We start from the raw sequence: 17,347 nt of genomic DNA, 5'->3' as shown, positions 1-17,347 counted from the left end.
TCTCTGTTTCTAGTCTGTTAAGAGTTTTTATCATGAATGAGTGTTGTATTTTGTCAAATACTTTTTCTTTGACTATTGATATGGTCATGTCATCTTTTTCTTTTTTAGTCTGTTGATGCGATGAATTACCTTAATTGACTTTTGAATGTTGAACCACCATTGCATATCTGGTATAAATCCCACTTGGTTGTGGTGTATAATTATTTTTATATATTGTTGGATTCATTTGCTTATATTTTGCTGATGTGTTCAGGAGTTTTGCATCAATGCCCATGAGAGATCTTGGTCCTTTTTTTTTTGTTTTTTTTCTTGTAGTGTCTTCATCTGGTTTTGGTATTAGATATTTAGGTATTAATGCTGGTCTCAGAATAGGTATTCCTTCTGCTTCTGTCTTCTGGAAAAGATTGTAGAGAATTGGTATAAGTTCTTTCTTAAATGTTTGATAGAATTCACACATGAACCCATATGGACCTGGTGCTTTATGTTTTGAAAGGTTATTAATTATTGATTCAATTTCTTCAGTAGATGTAAGTCTGTTCAGATTGTCTATTCTTGATGTGTGAGTTTTGGCAGATTGTGTCTCTCAAGTAATTAGTCCATTTCATCTAGATTATCAAATTTGTGGGCATAACATTATTCATAGTATTCCTTTGTTATCCTTTAAATGTCCTTGGAATCTGTAGTGATGTCTCTTCTTTTGTTTCTGATATTGGTAATTTTTGTTTTCTCTCTTTTTTTCTTAGTTAGCCTGCGTAGAAGCTTGATCTTTTCAAAGAACCGGCTTTTGGTTTTGTTGGTTTTTCTCTGTTGATTTCCTGTTTTCAGTTTCATTGATTTCTGCTCTAATTTCTGTTATTTTTCTTCAGCTTACTTTAGATTTCAGTTGCTCTTCTTTTTCAAGTTTTCTAAGGTGGAAACTTAGATTATTGATTTTAGAGCTTTCTTCATTTCTACTATATGAATTCAGTGCTATAAATTTTTCTCTAAACACTGTTTTCACTGCATCCCACAAATTTTGATAAATTGTATTTTATTTTCATTTAGTTTGAAATTTGAGATTTCTTCTTTGACCCATGTGTTAAGTAGAAGTGTGTCGTTTAATCTCCACATATTTTGGGATTACCCAGCTATCTTTCCGTTATTAATTTCCAGTTTAATTCCATTGTGGTCTGAGATTAGACATTATATGATTTTTGTTCTTTTAAAAGTGTGTTTTATGGTCCAGAATATGGTCCATAAAATGGTCCAGAATGTTCCATGTGAGCTTGAGAAGAATGTGTTTTCTACTGTCATCAGATGAAGTAGTCTGTCGATGTGAGTTATATCCAGTAGATTGAAGGTGCTTTTGATTTCAACTGTTTTCTTGCTAATTTTCTCCCTGCTGGATCTGTACATTTCTGATAGAGGGGTGTTAGAGTCTCCAAATGTATTAGTGGATCATGTATGTCTCCTTGCAGTAATATCAGTTTTTACTTCATATATTTTGACGCTGTTGTTAGGTGCATATATACTAAGGATTGTTATGTCTTTTTGAAGAATTGTCCCCTTTATCATTATGTAATGCCCTTTTGTCCTTGCTAACTTTCCTTATTCTGAAGTCTGCCTGTCTGAAATTAACATATCTACTCCCACTCTCTTTAGCATAGTATATCTTTCTCCATCCCCTTCCTTTTAATTTATATGTGCCTTTATTTTTATAGTTGGTTTCTCATAGACAACATATAGCTAGCTGGGTCTTGTTTTTTGATCCACTCTGACAATCTCTGTGTTTTAATTGGTGTGTTTAGTCTATTGATGTTTAAAGTAATTATTGATACAGTTGTATTAATATCTACTGTAATTGTTACTGTTTTCTATTTGTTATACCATTGTTCTTTGTTCCTATTTTTTGTCTTCCACTCTTTTTGTGCCTTTTATGGTTTGAATTGAGCGTTTTATACTATTACATGTTCTCTCCTTTCTTAACATATCAATTATACTTGTTATTTTTCCTTTTTTAGTGGTTGCCCTAGAGTTTGCAATTACATTTACGATTAATTCAAGTCTACCTTCAAATAATACTATAGCACTTCACAGGTAGTCCAAGTACCTTATAATAACAAAATATTCCTAATTCTTTGCTCTGGAATATCTTAAGTGGTATCAGGATTTTCTGCTCTTGAAAGGTTTGGTAGAATTCCCATGTGAAACCACCTGAGTCTGATACTATTTTATGAAGAAGTTGTGTAAGTAATTTATTTTTCCAGTGGAAATTAGTAGACTTTTGACTTTAAGTCAGTTTTGTTAATTTTTTTTCTAGAATATTATGTACTTTGTCTAGGTTTTTAAACTAGTTTGCATAGAGTTGTGCAAAGAAATCACGTTTTTCAGTTTTCTCTGTTCTAATGGCTATTTTCACATTGTCATATAGGATTTTGAATACTTGTGCTTTTTCCCTTTTTCCTTCATTAGTTTAGTCAGTGGTTTATTTGCATCAGCTTTTGGATTTATATATTAGTTCTTTCTCTTTTCAACACATTATTTCTCTTTATTAATTCCTTCCCTGGTTTATTGTATTCCTTTTCTTTTTTGAATTGGTGGAACATTTATTTATTTATTTTCATATACACACACGTATTAATGCTATAAGCATTTTTCTGATAACTGCTTTAGCTGAATTCCATGGATCTCATATATCATGCTTTCATTGTCATTATTTTTAAGGAATTCTCATCTTTAGGTTTGTATTTCACCTGTGGTCCAATAATTGCTTAATGGCATGTTTAAAATTTTTCAGATTGAAGAGCCTTTTGTTTGTTTTATGTGTGTATTCTTTTGATTTTTTTAAAAATAACTTCTATATTATTGCTTTTTGATTTCTTTTTCTCAGATTTGGTAAGATTTTCTTTGTGGCCTAAGATATGGTCAGTTTTTCTGAGTGTTCTGTATATGCTTAAAAAGAAGGTATATCCTCTATTTTTTGGCTTTCAGGTTCTAAAGTATATCTGAAACATCTGTTGTTTTGATCTCCTGTAGTTTTCTTATCTTTGTCTACTTGATCTATCTTGGTTTGAGAATGTCTTTTAAAGTATCTTGTTAGTAGTATGCTTCTGTCTAGTTCACTCCCTGTCTCCTGTAGCTGTGCTCTTCAGTGCTGTATTAGTCGGTACATAGATACAGAAATATTAATAATTGTTCTCTCTTCATTGTAATTTTTAAAATGTGGTGCTTGGAGATGACCTGATTTTTGTTATCTGTTAACTGTTTTTTGAAGTTTATAATCTTATTTGTTTATTTGTGACTCTGCTTATTCTGAGACAAGCTAGTATAATTTTTGTGACCACTTCATAAAAGAAAATCTCTGATAACCCTATTATGGGATTTTTCTTCAGTATAGTATAAACAAAATAAACTACAGTTTCCTAAGTGTAGATCTAAGTTTCTTTACCGTCTGTGTTTCTATAGTGTTGAAAGGATCTGAAATTGCACATCTGTGAATCATTTTAAAATTTCAAAATGTCAGTTATATCTGTCCTAAAAGCTATATACTGAGCTAAGTTGTTGGGCTAATATTCAGGCCAAAAAACCACAATAAGCATTGTTCATTATTTAAAAGTTTTTAGCCTTGATCAGAAGTGTCCAGTTGAAAAGTTTTGAAAACATTAAGGTGAGAACCATAATCTTTTAAAAATTAATAATAGCTTTTTGAATTGTTAATAGCTTTGATATAATATGTGATAGTAAATGACAGGAGAAAACTTTGGATTAACATTAACTTTAACTCGAGCTGCTGAAAGAAGAGTTTTACGTGCTTTCTCAAGAACGTAAACAGCAGCAAAACAAAGACAGAATTGAAACCAAGGATTGAGCAGCAAGTGTGAAAGCCGGTAGTGACTTTAAGACTTTTACAGGTATTAGAGCTGCTCAGACACTAAGCCTTGGGCCCATCTGTGAAGAGAGAACTGGTGACTTGGAAGATGGAGTTGAAGAGTTTATCCAGAATGCAGCACATAAAAACAAGGTTATAGAAAATATTGAAGAGGTTCACAGATGTGGGGGAAAAACTTAGAAAACCTAATGTACATCTAATTGGAATCCCAGGAAAAAAAATAGAAAATGGGAAAGGCAATATTGAAAGAAATAGTGGCTGAGAATTTTCCATAATTAATGAGATATAAGCCTGCAGAAAGCACAATACATATCAAGTAGATATTATATCATAACTGCAAAACATGAGAGGCATAGAGAGAATATTGGAAACACCCAGAGATAAAAGGCAGATCTTTCTACAAAGGAATGATAGACTGATACCATCAGTAACAATAATGGAAGCCAAAATACAGTGGAATGATATTTTCAAAGCTGAGGTGAATGTATGAACCCATAGTTATGAGCCCAGAAAAACTGCTTTTCAAGAATGAGGATATAATAAAGAAGCTTTCTGGTAAAATTAAGAGTGTTGACTACCAGGAGACCTTCATTACTTAGAGAATGTCTAAAAGGATATACATCAGGAAGATGGAAAATGACCTTAGAAGGAAGGTCCAAAATGCAACAGTAAAGGTGAACAGAGAAAACGTTTACTAGGTCGGAAAGTGTATTTTTTTTTATGGCCTATGCAGTTGTCAAAAGTGTGGCATTGTACTCTGAGGAGGTGAAGTGTAGTACCAAAGGTATAGTATAAATTACTTTGAACTCCCCAGAATCCATTCAGTTTTTTTCATTTTGAAGCTGCATGTTGGTTTGGGGAATTGACCCCAGATTCACTGCTAGACCCTCACTAGTCGAATCTGGTCATAATAATCCCATTCTCCTTGCTAATTCTGTTGATTCAGGAACCAGGCCTAATTCATTTAGCCTGTGGGTATTATCTTGATATCAGTTATTGATTCAGATGTGGCCATGTGACTGAAGTTGGCCTACTCAGACTGAAAGAAAAAAATTATTATTTTGTGATTGGAGAGAGGCACACACTGGGTGAACCTAGATTGCTTGTCATCGTGGTAAAAGAAATATGCCTTAATGTGAAGTCAACAGTAGGAATAGCAGAGCTGTAAGAAAGGAAAAAAACAATAAGAAAATTTGGTCTCCAGTGATTTCAGTGTGTTACTACATCACCCAGCCCTGAAGTTTACCCTATTTCTAGACTTCATTTTATGTGAGATTGTAATTTAAATTTATATAGCTTATAAGATTATAATTTCTTATTTAAACTCTACCCAAAACTCCCCCCCGCAAACAAGTTCATTAATGCAAGAATAATTTCAGTTCTGTACTAGGAGAGGTAGGAGCTATATGCTCTATGCTGCTCTGGCAGGACTAGATTAATTTTAGTTATCACATTTTATTGAAGCAACATTGGCAAATTAGTATGCTCAGAGAAGATGACAGAGTAGTGAGGGGTATGAAAATTGTGAAATGTTCATGTATGATCAGTGTGTAGAGTATCTTTGGCCTGATATAAGAAGATACTGAAGAGATTTAGTGACAGTGTTGAAATATTTAAATAGCTATCACGTGGAAGAATTATTAGATTTGTTTTGCACGATTCTAGAGGTCAGAACTAGTTCCAATCAATAGAAATTCTGGAGGGGTATAAAAGAGTTGTGATCTGTATAAGAAATAATTTTCTAATATTTAGAACTTTCTGAAAATGGGGGCAAAGAATGCAACAGTGGAGAGCTATCAGTGGAGACCTTGGGAGTAAATCTTTTTTTCCCTGAAATTATTCTATTAGAGGACTTATATAACTATACAATAGTTAGGAAAAAAATTTCAGCATGGGGTAGGAAATTGAATTATATTACTTCGAAGACCCCTAACATTTTATTATTATGGTTGCTAATCCAGTTATTATAATATTGGTTTTCAATTCTTTTTGCCTCAACACTTCTTTTTAGATCATATTCTTGGTAATGCCTCCTTACTAGCTAAAAATAAAATTTATAATATAATCTGTCCATACATATAATGTTTAAGAAATAAATATGAATGTAATATAAAGTAGAAATAAAGTGAAAGTAAAGTTCACAATTATTTATTGCATTGCTGAAATGTAAGAGACTTTTAAAACCAAACATTTTTCCTAAGTTAGGCATAGACTTATTTGGCAGCAAAACCTGATTTTAATTGATATGAAGCTTATTATACATTCTTTACCCAGTTGGTGAATTCATATGTTTTGCTGCAAAAATATCAGTATATTTGATTATAGGTTGCTGCTCCAGACCCTACTGGCATTGTTACTTAATATATTTTGAAATCCAAATAATTCTGAATTCATAAAATATCTCATCCCATGGGTACTGGCTAAAATATTGTGGTTCTTTCACAAGTATTTCAACATGTACATGTTCCAGAATGATTAATTTAGAATACGTAATAATCAAATGGTTGTACCTCTAATTAATATGTTTGCGTATAAGAGCAGTAAGATGATAGTCCATTCTATTCAAGAAATTACAGGAAGGTGAAAGAGCAGACCATGCTGTACTACATGGGACAAGTAATACCAGACCCTTTATATTTGAATATGATCAGAGAAAGAGGGAAATAATTTTATTTTACAAGGAATAACATGCCTAAACAAGTTATACACTGTTGAAGTGGAAAAATGAGGAAATACAACATTTAAAAAAATGACATGAGCCTTAGGTGTTATCAAAATAATTTCCTCTATTATGATTTGAGGTGGGATAGTGACAAAGTATTAGGAAAAAATATATCTCCTAACGTGAAATTCCACCACATATTGAAGCCTGCATTCAATCTCTAGTACTTAATAATAGAAGTTATATGTGATCTCTGGGGGCAGTATTAGAGTCATATTGGAAAACAATAGGTAATACAAAAATTATATAATTTCAATATGTAGGGTAAATATTATGAAATACTTAAATAAATTATTAATGAAATTTATTGAGATTATTATATCTGTTTCTAAATCTGTTAAAAATATTCTGTTACAAATTTGCAGATTATTTTGTTTTCCAGTACCAGAATTACTGCTCTGAAACCCTTTTCAACTACATTTGTAGTTGGTATTACAACTACATATAGACAAATGTAGTCTGATACCTTATAGAGCAAAAAACCCAGAATATATTATTCAGTAATTTGGAGATAACTTTCTATGAAAATTTTTTGATATAGCACATACTAATGTATATTTATAGTGGGTATAATCTACAGAACATTCAAAAGTTACCTGGGATATAGAATAGCTCTTCATTGATATTCCACAAAATGTGTTTTAAGAATAAAAATAGATGTGTTCCTTTTTCTCCTTTGTCTTATGTACAAATAGGAGTGCATTTCTTTTTTCTTTCTCTTTTTTTGACCTTTTACCGTTTTGTCATGGCTGATACAATTATATAATCTTTTAATGATATTTGTCAGCCTCTGTTGTCGTACCAGCCACTATATATGTCATTTAGCAATAATACTTACAACATGACTTCATACCTAAATAAGTAAAATTTAGGGGCAGTTATATGCTAGAGTTCTTTAAAAAGAAGACAAAGAGAAATTAATTTGTGTTTTAAGCAGCCAAATTTTATGTCTGGTAATGCCCAGAAAGAACTCTCAGCACTTAATGTCCTTGTGTGTTAGTGTCTTTCTTTGTCGGGAGTTAGTGTTAATAAAAATGAGACATGGTGGGGGGAAGATAACAATTCCATGACACTGGTTATTTTCTTACCACTTAGTAAAATGTGGTTTAGAGTCTTCATCTTATGTAACAGGATATTTAATTAAATTTTATGAGCTGAATTACTATTGTCCTGCTTTGTCTATAGGCTACTGTTATACCTGGAATAAAATGTTAAACTTCTTGGTTTTTAGCTGCAATGTAAAGATAACTTTTCTAACTATTTTAGTTACCATTTTGGTTTCATCAAAATAGGGAAAATCCCCTCTTTTAAAGCATTTATAAAATTATTAAATGAGTTTGGATTTATCTTTAGGTGTAGGTAAATGCTTTTACATTAGTATATGACAAGTCTTAGATCAGCAATCATATTTGAGAATCTACTGTGAACGGTGTAACCTTTTTTAAGTCATTTTAAAATATAGTCACTTACAATTGCTCCAGTTGTACTTTATCCGTTTTAAACTTTACCCCTGTAATTTTCACGTAGAAACTGAGTATGTAGTATACTACCAAATGCTTATTAAAGTACTCGATTTTCATTGTAGCTTTTAAAATCTTAGTTGCTTCAAACATTTACCAAGTTGCCGTTCTTTAGTAAAATAGATAATAGTACAGTCTTTTCATCGTGATGCTCTAGAACGTGTTACTTCCTCTACTTAGTGGATGTGTGATTATTTGCAAGAGTGATTCTTTAATGAAACAAAGATGAAGTTAGAAATATTCTGTATTATAGTAACTACCTCATGTAGTTTTTATAAATATAATAACCCATATGTATGTATGTACTTTTTAGAAAGAATCTTCAAGAGGGAGACATAGGGAAAAGGAAGACATAAAAATCACTAAGGAGAGAACTCCAGAAAGTGAAGAAGAAAATGTAGAATGGGAAACTAATAGAGATGGTGAGTTTCAAAAATCTTTGTTTATATAGTCAATTTATTGATTATTCACTTTGTAGACTTCCTGTGGGCTTCAAAACACTTTCCAGCTATAGTTTCAGAATTGTCTAATTGACTTGTGTCTATCTTATTGAGTTATAAGGCAGAAAATGGCATATAGTAGCAGAACAAAAGCAGAGAAAGCTATTCTCCCTAGAACTTACTATATAGCATCACAGTCCTTTGGAATTTTATGACATTTGTAAATCTTTAAGTTCCTCAGTACCAAGGTTTAAAAGAATCTAAATTTATGTTTATTGTTTTGCATAAAATATTAAAAGTGAGATTCTTAAACCTTAAAGACCTAGGAAAATTATTTCTTAAGAATTGTTGGATTTCATCTTTCAAGAAATTGAAATCAGATGATAATTGAGACCTGGGATTTGTTCATAAGAAATTAACAAAATTATCTTTGAGTCATTGTCTCTAACAAGTAAGCATTTACTTTCCACACCATGAATGTTCTCTCTTCTCTACTTCTGTGATCTTCTGGAATGTGAGCACTGTAGCCTCACACTACCAAATACAGAGAGGGGGAACTCACATTTGTTGAATGTGTTGGGTGTACTGGGCATTTTAGTATAACATATAATTACCTCATTAAATCAGTAGCTTTGTTACTCTACTTATAGATGACAAAACTAAAGAGTTTAAGGATGTAAGCAACTTCCTCATCGGATAGCTGAAAACTTAGACCAGGGGCTAGAAAATTATAGCTTGTGGGCCTGCCACCAGTTTTTGCAATAAAGTTTTACTGGAGAACAGCCATGTCTGTTGGTTACATATTTTCTGTGGCTGCTTTTGAACTACAATAGATGAGTTGAGTACTATGACAGCCAAGAGCCTGCAAGCCTAAAATGTTTACTACTATATTTAAGAACTATCTCTGAAAACTTCCAGACTAATACTTGAAAAGTACCTTAAATGGCTGTCCAGTAATTTGAACGTCAGTACTTTTTAAGGAAATCCATTCCATCTTTATACAATATTGTCTGTTAAAACGTTGCTTCTAAGAACAAGTAGGAAACTTCTCTATGATTACTTCATGGGACTTCATAAATAAATCTAATACCTCCTACAAAATAGCAGTAAATAAAATATTACAAGCCTTAACTGTTCAAGGATGAATGGCTAACTTTTCCTAAATTCTAAGGGATTAACTCTTAACACACTCAACATTTTTTTTTCATTTTATTTTTGTATAAAATACCTTCTGAAATATATTGGCTGCTTATTTTTCAAAATAGAAACTTCTATTCCCATTACAATAATGCATGCTAATTGTTGACCATTTTAAAGGTTCAGAAAAGCCTAAGTTAGTTTGCTCCTTTTCTTCATAGTAGCTCTTTCAGACCCTCTCCTTAAATCTCCAACTCCTTAAATCTCAAACCTTCCAGCCCCTTTCTCCTGCTTGCTGTTTACAACACAGAGATGATGGAATTCTTTATCCACAAACTCTTTCAACTTCCTGCCACCACACCTATAAACTAGTCTTTCATTCACATCTGAACTTTTTTACTTCCCTCTTTTTCTTTACAAGGGGCCTCCCTCCTGCTGCATAAGGTTCTATTGCCCTGATTTCCTCCCACCTCTGCAGTCTTGTTCATTTATTTTGCATTCTCTTTTACAGCTTTAACATCCATCTTGGCACATTTTCTCTTTTCCCCATATTATTTTGAGCCATCACCCTGCTTATTCCTACTTTACAACCAAATTCTACTTTTTCACCTCATATTTATTCAGTCTTCTCACCCTTGTCTTCACTAAAACTGTTCTTTAAGGTCACAGTAACCTCCTCTTTGCTAAATAAAAGGAGACATACTTGTCTCCTTCTTCTATAACCTTTCTGCAGCATGTGACACATCCCAGAGCCCCTGTCTTCTTGAAACACTTTCCCCTTGGCTTCCATCTGTCATTTGTCAGGTTTTCTGTTCTCCTGTTGAAGCCCTTTGGTCTTACATAGAGGCTCCTTGTATGCTCTCTATCCCTTAAATGTTGATTCCCAAGGCTTTGCTCAGACTATCATCTTTAAAAAACAAAAGTGATTTTACTACAAGAGGCTTTTTATGTGAAATTCTTTTAAAAGGTGAGTAAATGTCTCTTATAGTAGTTTTACATACAAAATACATTGCTATTTCTTACTCTTTCTCTTGAGGTTCTGATTGTTGTGTATCTCTATGGTTTTTCTGTTTTAAGGAATACTGAAGCATGGAGTTAGACTGAGCTCATTTAATATGTTTACCTTCTGCATTTTCAATCTAAAGTGAATAGCAGTTTTAGCTAGACTCAGAAGAAGTTGATCTGTATGAGTAGTTGTCAAACTTTTCAGTCTCAGGACACTTTTCACTCTTTTTATGGACCCCAAAGAACTTTTGTTTTGTGGATTATCTGTTTCAGTAGTCTCCGTATTAGAAATTGGTTCCGAGAACATTTTTAAATATTTATTAATTTATTTAACAATGACAGCAGTAAACCTAACGTATACCTTTATGGAAAATAGCTATGCTTTGCAAAGCAAAAATAGAAATTGGAGGAGGTGGCAATGTTTTACATGTTTTTGCACATTTTTGGGTTTTTTTTTGGCTACACCGCTAGGCTTGCGGGATCAGTTCCCCAACCAGGGATTGAACCTGGGCCACGGCAGAGAACGCGCCAAATCCTAACCACAAGACCACCAGGAAACTCCCTGAAAATCTTTTTAACTTCTTAAAGTAAACTCTTAACTGGCTTAACGAAAGACCTCTAGATTTTCATATCTGCTTCCGCATACTGATACCACGTATCATGTGACTTCTGGAAAACTCCACTATATACTCAAGAGAGAGTGAGTAAACCGGCAAATAACGTAGTATTATAGAAATATTTTTGATCTCCTGGAACTCTAGAAATTGTCTTGGGAATCCTTAGGAGTCCTCAGACTACTCTTTGAGAACCACTTGTCTCTAGAAGCAGCTTCTAAAATTTTTAGTTGTTTCCCCTTTACCAAGACTTCTTTTTTTCTCATTTTCCATTCTTCTGACCAGATGAAATCATGCTCCCAGGGCATCATTAACATCTGTGTATTAATGACTCCAATATCTGGAGCTCTTAATTGAGGCATCTACCAACTGGATGTCTCCATCTGAGTCCCATATCTTAAGAGCACCACTTTCCTACTGGTTTCCCAAAAGCCTGAGAGTCATTGTTTCATTTTTTGTTTTTTTTTTTAATTAGTTATCTACTTTATACATATTAGTGTATATATCTCAATCCCAGTCTCCCAATTCATCCCATCCCTGCTTTCCCCCCTTGGTGTCCATACGTTTGTCTCTACATCTGTGTCTCTGTTTCTTCCTTGCAAACCAGTTCATCTGTACCATTTTTCTAGATCCCACATATAAGCGTTGATATTTTTTTTTTTTAATATTTGTTTTTCTCTTTCTGACTTACTTCACTCTGTATGACAGTCTCTAGGTCCATCCACGTCCCTACAAATGACCCAATTTCATACCTTTTTATGGCTGAGTAATATTCCATTGTATATATGTTTATCCATTCATCTATTGATGGGCATTTAGGTTGCTTCCATGACCTGGCTATTGTAAATAGTGCTGCAGTGAACACTGGGGTGCATGTGTCTTTTTGAATTATGGTTTATCCATTCATCTGTCTTGTTTATCCATTCATCTGTTGATGGGCATTTAGGTTGCTTCCATGACCTGGCTATTGTAAATAGTGCTGCAATGAACACTGGGGTGCATGTGTCTTTTTGAATTATGGTTTTCTCTAGGTATATACCCAGTAGTGGGATTGCTGGGTCATATGGTAATTCTATTTTTAGTTTTTTAAGGAACCTCCATACTGTTCTCCATAGTGGCTGTATCAATTTACATTCTCACCAACAGTGCAAGAGGGTTCCCTTTTCTGAGAGTCATTGTTGATCCTACTTTTTCCCCTCAACCCAGACATTTATGGAATTCTGAACATTTCTATCTACTGAATGTCTTTCAGAACCATCTGTTTCTCTAAATTACTACTAATATTCTAGTTCTTAAGATATTTGTTGCCTATAAATATATTTTACTAAATAACCTTCTAACCTCATGCCTTGAGATTAGCCTTGTCTCCTAAATCATTCTTCACTTAAAGGCAGAATACTCTTCACAAAAATTTTTTTTACTGAAGTATAATAATATGTTCAGAAGAGTGCATGATTCACGTGTACAGCTTACTGAATTTTCATGAACAGAACAGCCTTGTATAACCAGCACCCATCAATAAATAGAAAATTATTAGTATCCCATAAGCCCCCTTGTACTCCCTTTCCAGTTACTGCCTCCCAGCCCCCATCTCCCAAAGATAACTGCTGTCCTGATTTTCTGCCACCATGGATTAGTTTTGTCTGTTTTTGAGCCCTATATAAGTAGAACCTATAGCATGTACTCTTTTTGTGCTTAGCTTCTTTTTATTTTTTAACAAATTTATTTATTTATTTAATTTTTGGCTGCGTTGGGTCTTTGTTGCTGTGTGTGGGCTTTCTCTAGTTGCGGCGAGCGGGGACTACTCTTCATTGTGGCGTGCGGGCTTCTCATTGCGGTGGCTTCTCTTGTTGCGGAGCACAGGCTCCAGGCGCGCGGGCTTCAGCAGTTGTGGCTCGTGGGCTCTAGAGCGCAGGCTCAGTAGTTGTGGTGCACGGGCGTAGTTGCTCTGCGGCATGTGGGATCTTCCCAGACCAGGTCTCGAACCCGTGTCCCCTGAATTGGCAAGTGGATTCTTAACCACTGTGCCACCAGGGAAGTCCCTGCTTAGCTTCTTTTGCTTGCAATATGTCTGCGAGATTATTGCGTATAGTTATAGTTCATTAATTCTTACTGGTACGTAGTATTTCACTGAATATACCATAATTTATTCATTCTACTGTGGATAAACATTTGAGTAATTTCTAGTTTTGGGCTGTTATGAATAAGTTGCTATTACTATTCCTAATCATATCTTTGGTAAACATGTACCCATTTCCCTTGAGTTTATGCTTGGGAGTAGGATTGCTGGGCCATGGAGTTTTCATATATTCATCTTTAGTAGATAATGTCAAGTCAAAAATGATTCTCCTTTCTCTGTTGTTTTTTGCCTTTTTCATCTTAGCCATTCTGGAGGTGTGTGGTAGTATCTTTTTGTGGTTTTAGTGTGCATTTCCCTAATGAGTAATGAAATTGAGAACTTTTTCACATTTATTGGCCATTGTACAACCTGTTTTATAAACTCTATTCTCGACTTTTGCCTACTGTTTTATTGTGTTACTGTTTTTTTTAACTGTTGAGTATTCTTTATATATTCTGAATATGAGATCTTCATCAGATATATGTATTGCAAATATCTCTCTCATTCTCTGAGTTAGAGTGAGCTTTTAAAAGAATAAATTGGTTCATTTCATTCCCCTATTTAAAATTCTCTGATTTCCCATTGCCTTGAGGATCAAGTACAAATTCTTTTGTACCTACAAAACTTTTCATTATCCAATTGCTTTCTGTGTTTCCAGCTCCCCACTCCCAAGTCTTTGTTTTTATTTGGTTCCCTAAACTTATCATATTTGTTTACCATAAGGACCAGTGTAGTAATATAAAAAGCAAAAGTATCATTTCAGTAGAGGAGAAAATGTATGAACATATTTTGGCAATCTTGGTGGTATGTACATCCTCCTAAAATAAAGCATAAAATCCAGAAGCTATAAAAGATTTGATTATATAAGGATTTAAATTTTTTGTGTAACTAAACACGGAAGTGATCTATTAAAAATAGATCACTATAGGAAAGTATTTGACATGTGTAATGTGTAACCATATGATAAAAGCACTGTATAAACCTATAATGAAGTTCCACAAATATATAAGAAAAAGATAGTCCAGTTGGAAAATGGGGGAAAAAAAACAAAAATTGGTTATGAAATTCATAGAGGAAATAGAAATGGACAATAAATGCTCGGCCTTACTACAGGGAAATGCCAGTGAAAATAGAGATAGCATTCTTCACCCATCAGATTGGCAGAAATGAAAAATACGAGTAGTATCAAGTGGAAGTTTACATTGGTAAAGCTGTTTTGGAGTATAATTTGGCAATATTAAAAATAAAAATCATACTTATCTTTTGTCCAGCGAATCTAGTTTGTTCTAAAAAAATACTTGCTCCTGTGAACTAAGGTAGGTATCAAAATGTTCATTGAAGTCTTGTTTATAATAGCAAACTATTGAAAACAAAGTAAATGTCAGAAGGAAAACGGTTAAACTATGATATGTTCATATCATGAAATGCTTTGCAGATGTTAAAATGAAGGTGTTTTACCTTTGTTTATGACATGGAAAAATCTATGTGGCAATGTGTGTAGAAGAGTATAAATATAAAGGCTTATTTTTATATCTATTGAATATGATTACTTGCATACAGTAGATTGCTGGAAGTAAAATTGTCGTATTAAAGGGTATGAATGTTCTTAAAGCTTTTACCCATAACTGCCAAATTATTTTCCAGGCTAGAAATATTAGTTTACATTGCTACCTCCAAAGAATGAACATGCCTGTTATCTGTACCTTTGCCAGTACCAAATATTATAATTAGGAAAAAAATGGCTCTTTAATACATGAAAAAGGCTTATTTATATATCACTTGCATTTCTTTTTGTGTTTATATCTGTTCATGTCCTTTGCCCATTCTTTTAATTAGTAAGAGTTCTTTATATATAAAGAATGTCAACCTTATGTACTGCATGTATTTTTGTTATATGTTCTTAAAAAATCTCTGCCTGTTAAATGTGCCATTCTAATTATATTTAATATTTTCCTGATGACTTATAACAGCTGATTCGTATAGATGATTCCTAGGTAATTGTAATGATAACCTTAAGCTGTAAGATACGAGAGACATTTTCTAAACTTATTAAATGGTTTCAGACTCCTTTTTTAAAAAAATTTTTATTGGAGTATAGTTGATTTACAATGTTGTGTTAGTTTCAGGTGTACAGCAAAGTGATTCAGTTGTACATATACCTATATCCACTCTTTTTTTTTTTTTTTTTAGGATTCTTTTTCCATGTAAGCCATTACAGAGTATTGAGTAGAGTTCCCTGTGCTATACAGCAGATTATTAGTTATCTATTTTATATATAATAGTGTGTATATGTCAGTCCCGATCTCCCAATTTATCCCTCCCCTCCTCAGACTCTATTTTTGAGTCCTATCCTAATGTTTTGTGCTTTCTGATTTTTCTTCTTTTGTCATACTATCAGTTGCATTATGCCTACTTCATAGCCCATCTCTTATAGATTGGGAAAACATCTTACGTTTGATTATAACAGATATGCATAAAGTTAGAATAAGTAGTTTCTGAGTAAAGACTTGAGAGCTTTCCCTCTAAGCAAAATATATTAGCTATAGTACCTTGACTTCGACATATATTTTAACTGCTCAGGTCTATCCCTACCCCCACTTCCCCCTTGGTTGAGTGGTTAGGGATTAAAGACCGAAAGCCAATTTGTCATTTTTTTACATGTGTTCTGTATGGGTGATATTTCCAGATAGCAGTTTTTAGATGAGCAGAACATTATTGATAATACCTTCAGAAACACTGTAAATCATTCTTCTCATTAATTACCCTTTCCTTTGTTTTACCCTTTGTATTTAGTAATGAAATTTTGTCTGTTAATAATTTAAGAACACAACAACCGGATCATCGAACCCTACTATTCACTGATGTAAAGTGTCTCAACGGAGTGTAAAATCGTTAACTAGAGATAGCCACTATTCATTTAATTAAATTCGGTATCTTTAATTATTTTATCTAGTAAAAACTACATGCCCATAAATATTAGTAATTGCTTGCTGACTGAAAAGCATGATTTAGTCAATGTTATGTATTTACTGAGAAATGATCATCATACACCAATATAAGATGAGTAATCAAGTTTTGTGACACAAATAGTAAGATATATAATTACCCTCTTAGTTCCCAAGCATGAATGGATAGTTTTCATTCTAATGTATTTACCTGTACATGACAATGATATCCGTTTTTTTTGTGCTGTAAGCAATCAAGTAGGACTCCTTATCTTTATTGTTTTTTAGTTTTCATTTTATTTCTCTACCCCAGCTTAAGAAGTGATGATCTTAAGTGCTAAAAGTATGGCTTGAGAAGGCACCTCAGTTTATAATCAGTCAAGCCCAGTGTGTTCATGTGTTAGAATAGAAGTCAGTGAAATTTCCTCCTCCAGGCTTTTGGCATTATTAGCAAATAGGTAGCAGTGCCAGGAGCCTCTGAAAACTACATGTTGTAATGAAATAGTTCTGCACACCACTCTTCCCCCGCCCAAACCAACCCTCGGATTCTTTTCATTGGAAAGGATGAATAGAAATAGATACATGCTATCAGATCCATTGAAGAGATGGACAGTTCTAGTCTAAGAAATTAGTACAAATCACTTATAATGAAAATGTTATAGATCCTTCAGAAATTAGCTCATGTACACATTAGTATTAAAATTATTTAACTTTATTTTTAGATACAAATCAGTTAGGATATTAATTTTAAAAAAAGCAACAAAACTATGGAAACAGTATTGCACACCTAATGTGACCTTAATTTAATACTAACAAGTCTTTAAGAAAATGAAGAAGATAATGAATCATATCATATGCAGCATGAAATATTGAAGGCTTTGGTGTCTTTAATGCTTAGAATTTATAGCTGAGTGTTTTAATTGTATCTTTTAAAAATTCCATCTCCTAACCAAAAACCCAAACAGCCCAAAATCACT

At 33.2% G+C, this 17,347-nt stretch overlaps 1 protein-coding gene across 5 annotated transcripts in view; it reads left to right on the top strand.

Moving 5' to 3' along the window:
- Nucleotides 1–17,347, top strand: part of ZC3H13 (zinc finger CCCH-type containing 13) — an 87,012-nt gene that overhangs the window by 19,326 nt on the left and 50,339 nt on the right. For all 5 annotated transcript variants that reach the window (XM_061170983.1, XM_061170986.1, XM_061170985.1 and 2 more), the window contains exon 5: nucleotides 8,424–8,532. In XM_061170983.1, the coding sequence (XP_061026966.1) occupies nucleotides 8,424–8,532 (109 nt within the window). The remainder of the gene's footprint in view (nucleotides 1–8,423; nucleotides 8,533–17,347) is intronic.

Source organism: Eubalaena glacialis, chromosome 16 (genome assembly GCF_028564815.1).
Source record: "Eubalaena glacialis isolate mEubGla1 chromosome 16, mEubGla1.1.hap2.+ XY, whole genome shotgun sequence".
Classification (NCBI taxonomy): Eukaryota; Metazoa; Chordata; class Mammalia; order Artiodactyla; family Balaenidae; genus Eubalaena; species Eubalaena glacialis.
This window is presented reverse-complemented; position numbering and strand designations above follow the sequence as displayed.